The sequence below is a fragment of the Marmota marmota genome, unplaced genomic scaffold (assembly GCF_001458135.2).
Source record: "Marmota marmota marmota unplaced genomic scaffold, marMar, whole genome shotgun sequence".
NCBI classification, from domain to species: domain Eukaryota; kingdom Metazoa; phylum Chordata; class Mammalia; order Rodentia; family Sciuridae; genus Marmota; species Marmota marmota.
The window spans coordinates 59653604-59671674 of record NW_025999842.1 but is presented as its reverse complement, the minus strand read 5'-3'; the positions used below and the strand labels follow the sequence as shown (position 1 = coordinate 59671674).

The following is an 18071-nucleotide window of genomic DNA, read 5'->3' as shown; positions in this document are numbered from 1 at the left end:
CAACAAAGTGCGATTGTCTGTGCATGCACAGGAACACATACTTCCATATTTTCTCTTTTAACAGGGTCATACTGTGTTTTCTTTTCTAAATTAACACTCTAGTCTTTCTCCCTCCTTCCCCTGAAACTGGGAGTTGAACCAAGGGGTACTCGACCACTGAACTACATCCGCAGCCCCCTGGATTTTTTTATTTTGAGATGGGGGATCTCACTAAGTTGCTGATGCTGTCCTCAAGTTCACGATCCTCCTACCTCAGCCTCCTGAGAAGCTGGTATTACAGGCATGTGCCACCACACACAGCTAACACTCTTTTCTTATCTCCACCTTGATACTCCATCTTAATATAGGGTCCTTCCCTTTGTAATTCTTCCCAGATTGCTTGCAAAAGGGAAATTCTATTGATATTTTTATTAAAACAGGATAGTAGATATTTTCACATTTTGCAAAGAAAATTTAATAAATGTTTGCAACATATTTTTCATCATTATTAAAAAATGTCTTTCCCCAAATGCCCCAATCATATTCCTTTATGGACCAAATCCGCTATCCAATCATTAAGTATCCTTTTAACCCATACTTTTATACATGCACATTTGTATACACAGTCACACAATTCCTTTCTTGTTAAATATAAATGTGAACACATAATTCTTATTATTCTACAACATGTACTTGCATTAATGAAAAATATAAATACTTGTGATATAAAATTTTAGGGATATTTGTATATATTTATATACCTGCATATCTTTATGCATTTTTTGCTATTATATACATGAACAACTATAGACTATTCTTATCAGCTGCAACAAATAAAATTTCATTAAGACAATCATTACACTAACTCTCCAGTAAGTTCCAATGAGTTACTATGCACATTGCTCAAGAATTTTCTGTAAAACTCAACTTCATCAATAATAATCAGTATTTATATTCTAACAGCAAAAAAAAAACTATACTTCACAACAGTATTATATATTTTAGATTATTTTTACATAATCTAAAAATCTGGTCTAATACTAAGAGTATGGTGGTTTATCCTGTCTATGTGCATGAAGCTTTATCTCTGCAAGCTCAAAATTACAGCTGCTCTTAAAAAAAATAAATTCCTCTTTAAATTCATCACATTTACACAAAGTGCAGAGTTTCTTTCCTTTTCTTCTTTAGTCATGCAATCTCTTACTTAAGAATAATGCCCATGCATCAAAAGGCAATGGCAAATATAGAGACAAATGCACCACTTACTGCTAATTCCTGTAGGTTTCCTTCCAGCTCTGTAGTTGATCTCTTTTGCACAGTATTCTCAGCCTTCATTAACCAACAGATAATCTCATCTAGCTTTTTTCTATACCCCATCACTTGTTTACTTTCTCCTTTTAGCCTAAAAGAATTATTGAAAAAAATAAGAAAAAATATCTCATTAAGAAGAACATTATATATGTGCTTATGATATCCTGATTAACTCTCCAAAAAGAAATAATTTCTAACAATTATTTTTTTTAAATATTTATTTTTTAGTTGTAGTTGGACACAATATCTTTATTTTATTTATTTTTATGTGGTGCTGATAACTGAACCCAGGGCCTTGCACATGCTAGGCAAGTACTCTACTTCTGAGTCACAACCCCAGCCCCTCTAACAATTATTTTTAATATGTGTTTTTAAATGAATGTTAATGATAATGTATACATATGGCAGACTAAAGGCTACTTAATAAAAATAACAAGAATTTTTCCTTAATGCTATTCAAAAACATAGAAACTAAAGAATATTATATTCTTGTCATGAAAAATTATATGTACTTTATATAAAACTTTTTAAAGTTAGATACCACTGGGTAGTATAATAGAAATTTTTAAAAACATGAAAAATGTCTTTATCTAAAATAATAAGGAAAAGCAAACAATTCTTTTTTGAGTACTTCATGCAGATAGAACAGCATCATTATATGGCGCATTATTCACATCAGGGGGCAACTTTTACTCTGCTTTATTCATAGGACAGAAAAAAAAAGAGACAAAGTGCTGAGATTAGAAAAAGGTTACAAGTATTGGGAAAAACAAGAAAAATGTAAATTCGATTAGTTCTTTAAAGTAAGCATTATGCTTGAATATGGCACACAAAGTTATAAAAAGAGATCTAGGAAAAATACAGCAAAAGTTTTAAAGGATGCAAGGAAAACAGTCAGATGAATATAAAAATGGAACTGCCTTAATTAGCTCTTTTAAATGTTATAAGAATAACATTTATAAGAATACAAACCATCTGGAAGAAGATGAGAATATGATTAGAATTCATATGACAAACATAATTGGATACTTTTTTAAAGGGATTAAAAGCTATCAGGAGCTTAGTGGTATCATTATTTTTATAGTTGCTACAATTTGGTGCTGGTTGAAAAATTGAATGCCATTTTTTAATGAATTGCATGTATCATCCCTAATCAGAATGTACATGTTTAATGGTTATGCCTTAATCATGAGGCCTAACAAAATGATGTAGTAGATGAAATAAAATATTAAATACTTATATGCTTAGTGGAGCCAATAATATTTAATATTACAAAACTAATGAAAATCACTAATAATTCAGAGTTCTTAATATCCATGAAGAAAATACTGTTTCAAGATTAAAAAGCAATAATATAAACTGTTAAGGTTATCAATACTAAATCAATACTAAAATTAAGTTGATAACTGTTAAGGTTATCAATACTAAAACGGGTAGTCTACCCTGAAAAGTATTTGATTTAATAACTTTGGAAATGCCCAAAATACTAGCACCAGCCTTTTATTAAAAAAAAAAGTTGGAATTTAAGCTTCAAATATTTCATAATCATTACTAAATTAGTACTTTGAAAATAGAACTGAGAAGGAAACTAACATTATCAAGTGATTTTAATAAGACATATTTTAGTCGCCAAGAATTTTTATCTGCAAACTAAATATAATCTACAATTTAAATGTTAGCCCTAAGTATAAAAACAAATTACAAATTCCATTCAAATAGTAGATAACAATTGCTCATTAAGGAACAGTACAAATGGTTGAACTGTGCAAATATTTAGCTGCAGGCTTTCAATTAAAAAAAATGAATGTGTGATATTTCTCAATGACTTTGATAACAGCATGCATACACACTCAACATTTTAAGGTAGTCTCAACATAATATAGGTCACAAACCCGAAGTTTAACATGAATTTATATAAACAAATATTGCTTTAGTCAAAATGCAACATCTGGAGCAAAAGATTCGTTATTCCTTTCATGTTCAAGAAGTGAGTAAAATAGGCATAAACTTCACTTTGTTAGTTTCAAGTACAATAATTATCACACTCTATAGAGATCCATTTGAAAACCTTTAGGGGAATTTCTGCTTGTGCACTGTTTCCCTGCAGAAAGGCCAGAAGTCACTTCACCTCCAGCTGGAAGAATTCTCCAAGCGAACATCTCCCCTTGCAATCCTGCCCCAGGCTTCCTAAGCCTCCTCTTCACCTAATCCTCTTCAGGTCTCTCACAGGGCCTCACTACTCATACCTCCCTCCTTTGCACGTCTGCTTTCTTTTCCCTAAAGGCTGCTCTAGTTTGGATACGGAATTTTACAAATATTAGGGGAAATGAGGAGAAAAAGATAAATTTGATTAATTTATTAAAAGAAGTATTATATTGGAATATAATCAGATGAGGCCCAAGTGTTAAAGGTTCGGTCTCCTCCGGATGCTACTGGAAGGGAGTGGGAACATTCAGAGTTGGTAGAGGTGGGGCCAAATGAGACATCTTTAGATCACTGGGGGAATACCCTTGAAGGAGATAGTGGGATCTCGGCCCATTGCTCTTTTTTGCTTCTCTGCCATAAGCCATAAGCGCTTGGCTCCATCATGCATTCCTGATGATGTAGAAAAGTCTTTCAAATTGGTTTATGGAAGAAGTTTGAAGGAGCAAGCTGGAAAAAGCCTAAAATGTTGTAAGTGATGCTTAACAGATGATTCTGGTGGGATCTCAAAAGACAAGACCATTGATAGGAGTGCAATTCTAAAGGTTATGTTAAGTAGGTTTTATATAAAAATGAGGGTTTTGATGGTAATTGGACTACAGACCAACCTTGTTGCACTGTGGCAAAGAACTGAACTGCATTTTGTTCATTCCTTGGTATGTTTTCGGAAGCCAAACTGAAAGGTGATGGATGGGCTGGTTTGTCTAACACAGAAAATTTCAAAGCAGCCCAGTATTAAGGCAGCTTTTACTTCTACCAGGGTTTACAGTAGAAACCACAAAGAAAGAAACAGATTTGGAAAACTGGCAGTTGTGCTAAAAGAGAAGCATGTGTATACTTACAGACAAGAGGGGTGCTATTGTAGTTGCTGGTGTCCTTAAGAACAATCCAAGTGCACAAAAACAGACATGAAGACCAATGGAACAGAACAGAAGACACAGAGACAAACCCACATAAATACAGTTATGTCATACTAAACAAAGGTGCCTAAACATACAGTGGAAAAAAGATAGCCTCTTCAACAAATGGTACTGGGAAAACTGGAAATCCATATGTAGTAGAAAGAAATTGAACCCCTGTCTCTCACCCTGCACAAAGCTCAACTCAAAGTGGATAAGGACCTAGGCATTAGACCAGAGACCCTGCGCCTAATTAAAAAAAAAAAAAAAGGCCAAACTCTCCGTCATGTCAGCTTAAGAACTGATTTCCACAATAAGAATCCTAAAGCACAAGAAGTAAAATCAAGAATCAACAAATGGGATGATATCAAACTAAAAACCTTCTCCACAACAAAGGAAACAATTAAGAACGTGAAGAGAGAGCCTATAGAATGGGAGAAAAACTTTACCACCTGCACCTCCGATAGGGCATTAATCTCCAGGAAATATAAAGAACTCAAAAAGCTTAACAACAAAATAACAAATAACCCAATCAATAAATGGGCAAATGACTGAACAGACACAGCAGCAGAAAAAAGCAGCAGCAGCAGCAGCAGCAGCAGCAGCAGCAGCAGCCGCTTGCTGCCACCAAGTATTTCTGGGTTCAGAAGGAAAAAAAAATATATTCTGCCTTGGAAAAATAGGGAAATTTTCTAGAGGGACTCTCAGAAATTAGCAAGGTCACAGCCATCACAGGCTCAGAGATTTGTAGAAATGCATATTGATTTTAAAGACTTTCCAGGGCAGAGTCTTTTGAGAAAATAGTCTCTGGGCTCCCTGATTTCCCAGGACCACTGCCAACAAGGCACTCCATTGCAGCCATGGGTCAAGAGGGCCCAAGTACAGTTCACTCAGGCAGCATCCATATGATGCTTCTTTTGCAGACGTGTGAAATGAACCAGTTGTGGAATCAAGGAGGCTTCCACCAAGATTTCAAAGGAAAATCTGAGAGCCAGGAAGCATGTTACAGGGTAAGAGCTCCTGCAAGTAGCCTCCAACAGAGTGCAGCATAGAACTTTGAGAGCAAAGAACACGCCTAACTAAGGACCCCAAGAAGATAGAAATGTTGGCAATGTGGAACGTTTGCGGAGGGAAGCTGCAGGCAGTGATCCAAGTCAGCCCAGGACAGCGGCTATGTGGGCTATAAACAAAACAGTGGGGGTGGGTCTCCCTGAACCCCTGGGGGACCACATCCCCCCAGTGTGCCCAGGATGCCAGACACAGAGCTGGAGGATTTCACGTTCATCATGCTAGGTTTCAGTCTTGTTTTTGTTTTCCTACTCCTGCCTTTTGGGACGGAAATAAATAACCCATACCTCTCCTGCCATTATGTCTTGGAAGTTTGTAACTTACGTTTTGATTTCATACAGGGGCTCACGATTGAGTTTTCTTTCGATCTTAAAGAGGAAATTGGCCTTAAACTTTTAAGAAATGCTAAAAGTGCTGAAACTTCAGGAATACTCTTGGGGATGAACTGAAGGCATTTCTTGTTGTGAAATGAACATAGATTTTTTTTGGAGGCCAGGGTACAATGCAATAGTTTGGAATGTTCCCCAAAGGCCCAAATGTTAAGACTTGCCCCCCAGCTCTTGCAATTAGAAGGTGGTAGAAACTTAAAGAGGAGAGATCTAGCAGGAGGTCTTGAGATTATTGAGGGACATGACCTTCAAGGGGATAGTTGGATTACAGCCCCTTCCTCCACTCTTTTTTCTTCCCTATCATGAAGTGAGTGGTTTGCTTCACTAAGCATTTCCACCATGATATGTTGCTGCAGGCCCCAAATCAACAGGGTCAACCAATCATGGGCTGAAACCTGCAAAACTGTGACCAAATAAAGTTTTTCTTTTAAAAGTTGATTATTTCAGGTATTTGTTATCACAACAGGAAGCTGCCTATTAAAACAACACTCCCTAGAAGGAATTCATGGTCCATGGCTACAAATACCTCAAAGCTCAGCATCCAATATCCTTCCTCTTTAAGACCTAAATTTCACAGTCCATCATATCTTCCTCTCCCCTATTAGAAACATTTTTGGTAATCATTCTCTAAACACTTCATCTTTCAAAATTTTCTTCTTAGTCTCTGTTTCTTAGTGATATTTGTATCCTCAGGACTAAACATAGGCTCAATAAATGTTGATCAAATCAATCAATCATTGGCAAAATTTAGCAAGAACATTGTGGAGAATAAGTGCTAGAATAACTTACTTTTATAAGAAATAGATAATTTTAGAGTTAGCTATGGGAGACCGGGGTTGTGGCTCAGCAGTAGATCGCTTGCCTAGCATGGGCAAGGCCCTGGGTTCCATCTTCAGCACCATAAATATATATATATAAATAAAATAAAGGTATTGTGCCCAACTACAACTAAAAATACTTTTTTAAAAAAAAGTTAACTATGAACAGTCAAGGCATGAATGCTTTGCAAACATCATTGTCTCATTTAATCCTCATTAGAGCATAATTCTCATTTAAAGAGTGGAAAACTTCAGCCAGAGAGCTCTGGGGCTTTTCTAGGTTTATACTGCGTAATACTTGTTAGCACCTACTTTCTATGAAACTTTGGACAAGTTACTTAACCTCTCCTCGTGAAGCCCCAGTTTCCACAGCTGTAGCAAGTTTCCTCAGAGAGTGTCTATCAGGATTAAATGAGACAATGTGTGCAAAGTCCCAAATTCTCTCTCTGCCACATAGTGATCTCTCAACCAACACATACCAATCATTGCCTGACTGTAACCAGAACATAAGAAATGTAGACTTTTTACAATAAAAAGAAGCCACACACCATACCATACTATTAATGTCATATATAATATTATAATAATGTACTTGATAAAGTGTTAGACAAACGAAGAGCTTATAACTGAAATAATGTATCATCCACAGAGTTCAAACTAGCAGAAAAAAAAAATCTTCAACTTTTTAACCCAAAACTACAATGAAAACCACAACAAGGGCTGGAGATGGGGCTTAGTGGTAGAGCATTTGTCTAGCACACAACAGGACCTGGGTTTGGTCCTCAGTACCACAGCACCCCCCAAAAAAAATCATCAATAAGATTGAATACATTTAGCAAGGTAGAAATTGTTCACTAAGTTTCTAATTTTTCAGAAAATGACTTAAAATCATTTTAAATGTAAAATACAAAGAGCGAATATTATATATACTAGTAATCAAACATATTTCCAATCAGTTGATACCTTTACAGAATCTGGGACACTGTAGCATAGTCGGTCATGCAAACAAGCAATAACATGTTATATGTATTCTAATACCTAGATGAGGGGTTGACACGTGGCGATAGAGCACATCCTTCAACAGTAAGGACAACCTAGTGGGATGGGTAACTAAGGCAGACTCAGCCAGGAAATGAGTGAGGCAAGGTCCCGCCAGACCTGTGTTCTTTCAACTACCTGATGTTCCCATCATAATCATCATTATCAGGATGCTCAGAAACAAAAAAGAATGGAGTTTGTTTTTACATACATATCTTAGTAGAAAATCAACTTCATGATCAACCTAAAAATAATGAGGACATGGACAGTGGGAGCCTTAAATGTCAGTAAAATTCTTCATTGTAATATCAGATGATAAAAGACCTTAGGACAGGTTGGATTGTATCTTAAAAGATTCAACCCACACACACTCCCTCGGGTACCCTCAAATGACTTCGGTGGAATCACCTGGGCTGCCTATCCTTCACTTCAGCAACGACTGCGCTCCAACGTCGGTTGACTCCTGCCAGCTTGTCTTTCAGGAAGCTTCCATCTGCTGGGGACAGTCTCTGCACAATCCCATCCCCAGCTCGATTGACTGCGACCAGGCTGGGCTGGTGGCTGCTGATGCCCTCTTCAAGCTCCTGTGACAGAGCACAAGCCATAGTTAATTCCATGACACAATTCAACTGTTCTGACGCCATGCACCTACCCGAATACTGTGGCATCAGCTCAAGTGTTAGAGAAGCATAATCCTGGAAGGGTGTTTTATGTTCATAACAAAAGACATTTTAAAACAACTTAATTACATTGCAAGGAACACAGTCAATGAAATTTATCTTGAAGTTGAACCCACCCTCAGGAATGTCATCAGGCAAAATAATGTGAAATAGGACAGCTTAATATCATAAAACAAACAACAGCTGTGTACTTTGAAGCCGAAGCATCAATCAAGTTTGATTAAAGTGAATTGCTCATCTTCTTCCAAACAACTGCTTAAATGCATCTCTTAAAAAAAAAAATTTACCCGCCATATATTCCTGGCAATACATAAATATATATCCTGCAATATATAAAGAAACTTCAATGTCCTTTTTGCTGAAACAATGCTTCACTGGTCTGCAGAAAGTTTTCAGTAACAAATTTTAAAGGGATATTTTAAAGTCAAATTTAAACATTTATCTGTACCTCCAAAACCATAAAAATTCATTAACATATTAAAGAGAAAAATAAAGCATTTCTATTTAATTCCTCATGAACCTCCTACAGAAAATACATTTTAAAAATTTAATAAAAGAGAAAATATTTTATCAGTGGTAAAACTGAAATTTACTTTGCTTTCTATCATTATTTTTAAAGATCTATTGTTATCAGAAATGATGTTGCTATTGTGTTACGTATTCCCAGAACTGAATTAGACTTACATGAGCAGCTGTCCTGCTGTAGATCAAGAAAAATTTAAATTTTATGATAATTATCTATGATACAAAGTATTTGAGGACAAAAAGTCACAGCTAAGGTATGTATATATTTTTCTGTGGTTGATATAAGTTTGGGTACAAAATTTTACAAATATTATCCTGAATACAAATTGCAAGAGAGGAAGTCATTTTTACACAATTTTTTAAATGAGATTGTTTCTCACATTACCCACCAATGAGCAGTTTTATTTAAACTTCTTTAAAATCCTGAAAGAAAACTGTATATGAGCAGTTTTTTGTAAACCCTGGAAACCAGAAATTAAATTGGGAATAAAAATTACAAATTATAAATATACTCCTGAAAAATTAATATATGTAGTTCCTACTTAAATCTGTCTTAACAGCCACATGCTAAATACATATGCAACATTTTGGCAGATTCCCTTTCAAGAACAGAAAGCGCTCACCTGCTGATGCATCCTGGCATTGTCTAAGTCCAGGCTGCCATCTGGAGCACAGGTGTCCCCCAGTAACTCTTCAGCTTCCGTTATCCACTGTGTGAGGTCGTTCAGGTCACAGTGGAACTGTCTCCATTCTTCCACAGCCCTATCAAAATGACTAGTGGACAAGAAACAAAATAGGTTTGTGAACTCTCCAGTACAGCCTAGAACCAATTTTTCTAAAAAAAAGAAATTCAAATACCATTTAAAATGAAAGCCCACAGTTGAGTGGATTCAGGGCTATTATACTACAAGGACCAATTTTTGTAGTGGGTTGTAGTTAATAATTCCTCTTAGAGAAACAAGCATCACAACAAAAGCAAAGCAAAAAGCAAATACCACCCCTCCCTCTACTATCCCCCCTAACACACACACCAAGAGAGCTTTTAATATAGAAAGATCTAGCCTTCTCTGGCTTGCAAAACCAAAAGTGATTAGTTGTAGACGTGTTAGCCTACCCAAAGTTATATATTTAACATGCAAATACCATAAATTATAAAACATGATCAATTATTCTCTTAGAAATGAAATATGTTGTTTTACTACCAGAACAATTAGTTCGAAGCTAGAACAGAAAGCCAAGACACCTCAGATGCTTCACAATTTTCAAAATTTAAATTTAAAGTAAAAAAAAAATTTAAAGTCAAATCTAAACATTTATCTGCATGAATAAAAATTCATTAACATATTAAAAAGAAAAATAAAGCATTCTATTTAATTCCTCATGAATTTAATTCCTTATACTCCATTATCTCTATCTTACGGACTGAATTTTGTCCCACCAAAATTTACATGTAAAAGCCTCAATCTTAAAGGTGACTACTTGAAGATAGGGTTTATAAAGTGGCGCATGTCTGTAATCCCAGCAACTTGGGAGGCTAAGGCAGAAGGATTGTGAGTCCAAAGCCAGCCTTAACAACTTAGCAAGGCCCTAAGAACTTAGCAAGACCTTGTTGCTAAATAAAATATTAAAAAAGGAAAAAGTGGCTGAGGATATGGCTCAGTGGTTAAGCACCATGGTTCAATTCCCAGTACCAAAAAAATAAAAAGAACAAGAAGAAGAAAGAAAGAACATGATCAATACACTAGAACCAATAAAATAAGATTCAACACTCCAAGTAAATAAAACCAAGTAAATAAAGAAAATAAAGCGATAAAGTAAAAGACATGATAGAGGAGGCTTTTCTAACAAAAGAGAAGATAGTCCTGCACTTACAAGTTTGAAAATCCCCTGGAATAAATTGTTTCCCAAAGAAAACATTTTTATAATCAAGAAAATAGTATGTGTGTCTGCAATCAACATTATTAATAAGCACAGTTATTGAAGTTCCACCACATTAGCAATATGCACATATGCAAATAAGATAATTAAAAAATAAAAGTTACCATTATATATACCTAGTATGTTGATAAAATGAAAAGGCCAACAAAGTCAACTTTATATCAATAGACACACACACTCGTACACACCAGGTACAGAAAAAAGGTAACATATACCATATACTTGAAAATAAAAAAAGAAAAATGTATAACTCTTTTGTAATAGTCCTGATGAGAAAGTTTTACCAACCCTTCAAACTTTACTGATCTCAAAGGAAACAAATAATGAAAATAATTTCAAATTGAACACTCTCCCATGAATTATAAAATGATTACAAGATTTCACTGGAAAAATACAAAAGATTTTTAGAATAACTGGTGGGAAAAGAATATTAATTTCAGAATAATTTGGGAAAATTTATTGTACTGGATGAATAAATTTGTTTTTAAAATGAAAATATGATATTTGCTTTAAAATAATGGTATAATTAAGACAGAATTAGCAAAATTAAATAAATATATTTTAAATTATAATTTAAAGGAAGTGTCACCAACAAAAAGAGATAAATTCATTCAATAAAAAGTAATGAAAATGTTGGTTGTTCCTTTAAGAAAAATGAAGCCAAATAGAGCTAATCAGTGCTTCTTAATTCAGGCGGCATAAAAAATTAGCTGAACAATGTTTAAGAAGTGCAAATACAGCCAGGCAAGATGATTTATGCCTATAATCCCAGCTACCTGGGAGGCTGAGGCAGGAGGATCAAAAGTTGGAGCCCAGCCTGGACAACTTAAGAAGACCATGTCTCAAAATTTTAAAAAAGAAGGGGGCAGGGGGCTAGCAGCACTGCTCAGTGACAGAACCCAGTACCAACACAAAAGAAAGATAGAGATGCATGAATCCTACTCATGCTACTGAAGTTGGTGTATAGTACATACCAAAATAAATTTCAGATGGATTAGATTATTAACTGTGCATTTTAAATTAAGCAAATAAAAAATTGAGTCTTCTTGTTGTTTGCCAGGGTAGGAGGAATTATTGTGGATTGAATCAGTGGGCACTTTACCAATGAGCTAAAACCCCAGTCATTCTCATTTTTTATTTTGAGACTAAGTTGCCCAAGCTGGCCTCAAACTTGAGGTCCTCCTGCCTCAGCCTCAGGTCACTGGGATTACAAGCATGCAACACTGTGCCTGGCTAAAAAAAAGTTTTTTAAGTGTACATAAATATTTGCTTCACAGTACAAAGTTAACTTACATGCACATAAGTTTCATTTAAATTAATGAAATCACAAAGAATTATAAGAGAATTACATAAAATTTTCCACATCTCAAAAAACCACCATTAACAAAATTAAAGGACATAGAAAAGCTATGTCCACTTAAACAACAAGAAATAAAACCATAAATAGCTTCTATCTTTAATGGAAAAAAAAAAGTTTTCGCAAAAATAAGGAAATGGTATATCATGGTTAAAAAAAAGAGCAAATCTGGGGCAAAGAAAACATATATAAGAATATTCAAATCTCACTGATAACAACAAGGTGAAAATAAAACTGAAATGGAACCTATTGCTATAAAATTGGCAAAGCTCTTTTTAAAAAATCCTGTCAATATTATCCAGGGTTCAAAAGGAAGAACACATTCACAAAGACTGTTGGCAGAAGAACAATAATCCAGGGCTAGGGTTGTAGCTCAGTGGAAGAGCACTTGCCTAGTGTGTGTGAGGCACTGGGTTCGGTTCTCAGCACCACATATAAATAAATAAAATAAAGGTCCAGCAACAACTAAAAAATATTTTTAAAAAAATAAGTACAGTAATCCAAAGTCTTAAAATGTTACTATTTTTTAATCAAATTTGTCTTCATCTAATAATCGAGTCTATTTTATAAGTATGGTTAAGGATGTACTTAAATGGATATTTTCTAAATGTACAAAGAGATGATATTAAAAATCCCATTCAAAGGAATAAGGTAAAGGTATTAAAAGCTATCCTCTTGAGGGTTGGATAGTCACATGAAATATGAAAAAAGGTAAAAATGATGCCTAGTTTCTGCATCTCTGAAGTTTTCCAATATATTACAATGTACTGTCCTGTGTTAACTTAGCTCATATACAGTACTTTATGTTGTCTTATTTTTATTTCTCCTTTTTTTTTTTTTTGTATAGGGATTGAACCCAGAGGAACCACATCCCCAACCCTTTTTATTTTGAAATAATATTCCCTTAGTTGGCTAAACTTGACCTGTGATCCTCCTGCCTCAGCCTCCTGAGCTACAGGGATTACAGCACGTTGAGCTATTTCATACCTTATTTTCATTTCCAATACATTCACAGCTATTGACTAAAATTCTTACCAGATTTATTTCTACGTATTATTAGGCCTGGTCAAAATCTAGTAAGAAAAAGGCTCAGAAACAATCTCTCCAACAGAAGATTATAAAAGGATTATAGATAGACTCTGTCACTGTCTTTGGTCTTCACCCACATTAATCAAGTGTGTCCAAAAAGTATGTGCATTTTAGTAAACTAAAAACCTTTTTTAATTTTTTTAAAAAATGGGTACTATTTAAATACTAAAAATTAAAAGTGCTTGCATATTATTAAGACACTATGTTAAAACATGTCATCTATTCATGATCAGTCTCCTCTTTAAGGGGCTGTATTCATAACAACTTATTAAATAGGCCAAATTTCAAAAATATGAAACAAATTCTCTATACAAGTAAACTGTTTCATGGCACATGAACTTGTAGACATATTTTTAGATATTAAAAATTAACTTAGCTTGTACATACCCTTTACGATCATTGTACATTCTATTAACTCTGTCCCACTTTGCATTCAATTGAGTCAGCATATCTCTGATCTGAATGGCTTCAGGTCCCGAGGCTTCAAGAATAACATCTGGTTGCTGTTCATGAATAACTGCAATCTGCTCCCCAAGTTTGTCCAGTTGGTCTTTGATATTCTACAAAACATATTGTCACGCATTACCAAAATCCAGCAAAATGGTAAAGAATCACAGATAACCAAAAATACGTATTGTGTAATGCTCATTTAAAATAATAATGAGGACAAACATTGTTTTTTGTTTTTTGTTTTTAATGAACAGCTGCATTGGTCAAAATGTGAAGAATGTAATACAAATGGCAAGGGGGAAAATTCTCACTGATGTTCAAAGTGGCTTTTGGACAGGACATGAAAACCTCTGTTACATTCTGAAAAGGTAATGGAGCACTCAAGACTGGAATTATTTATATTTTCAAAGATCTAATTATGATAGTTTAAATGACAGAAATGAACTATATAAGTTATCAAACCTATCAGTGATATTATTGTGAGTTTATATATAAATACAATCAAATTGTACAACAAAGCCTAGACAGAATTTAATAGTTTAACTAACTTAGAATCAAGATGCCATATACCATCCCAACTGGCCAATCTTAAATCATTTAGATAACCAGACAAAAGCTGACATTTCACTCAAAGGACAATCAAGTTTATAAGACAGGAATATGTTCTCTACTTATGTTTAAGGTCTCTGCTGTTGCAAAATAAGTCATAACTGTTCATATATAAAAATTCATAACCAATTTTTTAAAAATAAAATTTTTGCTATAATTCACTGGAGAGTATAGGAAAGTTTTGTTATTCATATCCATTAATTATTCCTTGGTACAATTTTAAAAGATCTGGGCCATCTAAGTGGGCAAGATAATTCTGGCTATTCCCTATGCAGTGCCTGCACATTTACCTTCAGTGAGTCTTCCTGAAAAGAGAAGTCTTCATAGACAGTGTTTTTTAGCTCAGGAATATTAAGTGATAATTCCACATCATCCATTGTAAGTAAAATTTTGTTAATTTCAACCAGATAATCCGAGGGGAGAGGTGATGATCTCATTCCAGAAGCAAGTGGACTTGTTTTCCTCTGTTGGATAGGGATAGCCTAGAAAACATTTTTTAAAAAACAGTGCACATATTTTAAAAGAGCCCCACCTGAGTAATAGCAAATTGAGAAAAATACTAGACTATTATGTGGATGCATTCAAACCCGTGAACCAAAATAAAGAATATTAACCACAATTTTTAAAATTTTAAAACTGTATTGCTACAGAAATCCTTAAAAATCTTTATTCTAATTTTTAGCTGTTGCCTGATGTTAAAACAGCTTTGATAAGTTAATGTTTGAAAAGTTTGTCTTTAAGAGCTAAGTCATCTAAACTCACTTTGCAAACAGGAGACATAACAATTCCTTTCCTAAATTGTTGAAGAAATGAGAAAATGTGGCCAATAATGAAAACTTTGTTTTCCGTTTCTTTTGCAATATTGGAGACTGAACCCAGGTCCTCACACATGCTAGGAAAGCACTCTACCACTGAACTGCATCTCAACCCTTTCTCATTTTATTTTGAGACAAGGTCCTCACTAAGTTGCCCAGACTGGTCAAACTTGTGACCCTCCTGCTTGAGCCCCGCAAAGAGCTAGGATTACAGATACGTGCTACCATACCTGGCTTATTTCACCCTTTTAAAAATATGACAATTAAACACTTCAGGGCTTCACTGATGAAAACATAAGTTAAACTTGTTTTTGAAACATCACAAGTGGGCAAGGTGGTATACACCTGTAGTCCCATTTACTTAAGAGGCTGGGGTAGGAGGATCACAGATCCTGGAACCCAGAAATTCAAGGCCAGCCTAGGCAACACAGAAAGACCCAATCTCAAAAAATAAGTTTAAAAAAATTAAAATTAACATATGAAAGACAGTGGGAATTTTGATTAAAATACTACCCAAGTAACTCATTATATACTCTTACCTTTAAGAACAATATTACATAGCATGAATATTCTACAGAAGACAATGGGTCCTAAAGTACTAAAGCTGACAGCCTTGAGGCTCTGTGAACTACTCATTTGCCCTGATGTGAGTATTCTAGATCTTCTATTCAGAGCTTTCTCTATAATAAACTGTTCTCTAGGCTGGGTCACTTGCATAAGGAATTCCGGTCCTTACTCTTATATGATTATAATTTAATAAGTGCTATTTGCAAAAAGACAAAATATAGCTACTTATGAATTAAGGTACCTTCCTTAACATTTTCACTTTCATGTTAAATTTTTAAAAAGTGATATTCATCTATAAATTCAAAAATGTTAGTAGAAATGATCACAAATGCCTATTCATTCAGTTAGTGACCTTGAAAATGCTTACAATACCTAAATGAAACAATGAAACCTAAGGCTCCAGACTCAAATTTGTGAGTCAGTAACATGGTGGTCACTTCAGAGGTCTGTATTTATTGCCTCCTAGAATTTGATGAACTACTGCTTTCATCAATTCCTGGGCAGCCAGGTAGGAAGTCTACAGGTTTCCCGACTTTACCAATAGGATTAATTATACTTCTAATATTAATTTTACTATCCACATACCACCTATTTAAATTTTAGTCAGAAAAAAATTTCTAGATATGTGTGTATATTGTCTACAAGAGCAAATTCTATTTTTAAGCAATTATAAAAGAATGCCGAAACAAATAATACATTCACCCAAGAACCACTTTTGGCTTTAATTTTGGTTTTGGTTTGGTTTCTGTGGCACTGGGGACTGAATCCTGGATGCTCTACCACTATACTACATCCAAAGCCTTTTTATTTTTTATTTTGAGACAAGGTCTTGCTAAGTTGTTAAGGCTAGCCTCAGACTTGTTATCCTCCTGCCTCAGCCCCCTTAATCATGGGGATTACAGGTGTGTGCCACCATACCTGGCAATAACCAGTTTTCAATTAAAAAATGCTAAAAGAAAAAAATCTAAAATAATGTTTTCAGGTTTTTATTTCCAATAAGACAATTTGTTTGGGAAGATCACAAAATGAGACTTAACTCTTTCATCTTATCTTTAAGGAAAAAGAAAACAACCAATGAAAGTACATATGGGTTGAGTGATATGTCAAAGGAGTAGAAGAGAAACCGGGTCCCCTTCTCCTGCATAGCTTCCTACCCATGAACCAGGATCCTGCAGACAGGCCATCTGGTCTATCCAAGACCAAAAATGGCTCCAGACTTGGTGCCTGTAGGACATTTAACTTTGTAATGCTCTTCCTCATTGAGCATCATTAGGTATAACCATATGCCAAATTTTTGTTTTAAGTTTGCTCTACTGGATATGTCTGAGAGCCACTTTTCTACCTCAGCAACTTCTCCAAGATCAGGGATTCTGTGCTGCTTCCTCAGTTACATAACAGACTGTCATTCGTCAAAGCCACATGGACCTGAGGCTTTAGAATGAACTGGGGAGGTCAGTAGGTATTAAAAAGCTCTAAGTTAAAAAAAATAAATCACATTCATCAAAACTGCCTCTTTTTCTGTCCAGACTGTAAAGACAACCTAGGATTTTTCTGGGCTTTCATACTTGTGCAGAGGCAGCAAGGCAGTTCAAGATGTGCTTTCTATATTCCCAGAATAGATTTTCCCCCCAAGAGAGTAATCAATCAAAATGCCTTGAAGAAAAAAAAAATGTCCTTAAGATCTGACCTGACCTAGACTTTCCTTATGGAAAATTTTATTTTTAAAGAAATCTGCAAAGACACAGAAACAGAAAGACACTACAGGTTACTATTGAAATGAGACGGTGTTACATGATATGGCTCATCACACCAAACTTGAGTCTAAACAGATGGAGTTTATTTTAACTGAGTATCTTATAAAATCTTATATAAGTTTTGTTTTTGTCAAACTATAGGGAGGAAAAAAACAGAACTACACAGAATTGACCCTTTACCAATTCTTAAGGATAAGAACTTTTTAGGTTAAAAGACATGAAAAAAATTAAAAATCACATGTGGCTAAATAAAAATTTTAAATGGGTACATGTTAAAGGTAAACTAATTAGAAGATAAAAACCAATAAAATAATGTTATAGCAAATATGACGGGGCTAAAATCTTTATTTTATAAAGCCCTCATGCATATTTCAGAATAGTTACATCCTAGTCCACAAATGGGAAAAGGTGATCTAATACATATTTCAAATAAGAAAATGAGTCCTGTAACTGTTGGCCTTCAATCTTGACTGTACATTAGAATCATCCAAAAAGTTTTTGTTTTCCTAAATACCCACATCTAGATGTTACTTGAAAGATTCTTATTGAAGAATTCAATTGAAGGCACTGCTGGGTTCTGGGG

The 18071-nt window shown here is 34.7% G+C and overlaps 1 protein-coding gene across 1 annotated transcript in view; it reads right to left on the bottom strand.

Annotated features, from left to right (window-relative positions):
* Utrn (utrophin) overlaps positions 1-18071 on the bottom strand; it is a 515860-nt gene that overhangs the window by 283646 nt on the left and 214143 nt on the right. Inside the window, exons 40-44 of the mRNA XM_048800520.1 lie at positions 14643-14834; positions 13681-13853; positions 9533-9683; positions 8113-8288; positions 1246-1381 (exon numbers count right to left, since the gene is read on the bottom strand). Coding sequence (XP_048656477.1) covers positions 1246-1381; positions 8113-8288; positions 9533-9683; positions 13681-13853; positions 14643-14834 — 828 coding nt within the window. The remainder of the gene's footprint in view (positions 1-1245; positions 1382-8112; positions 8289-9532; positions 9684-13680; positions 13854-14642; positions 14835-18071) is intronic.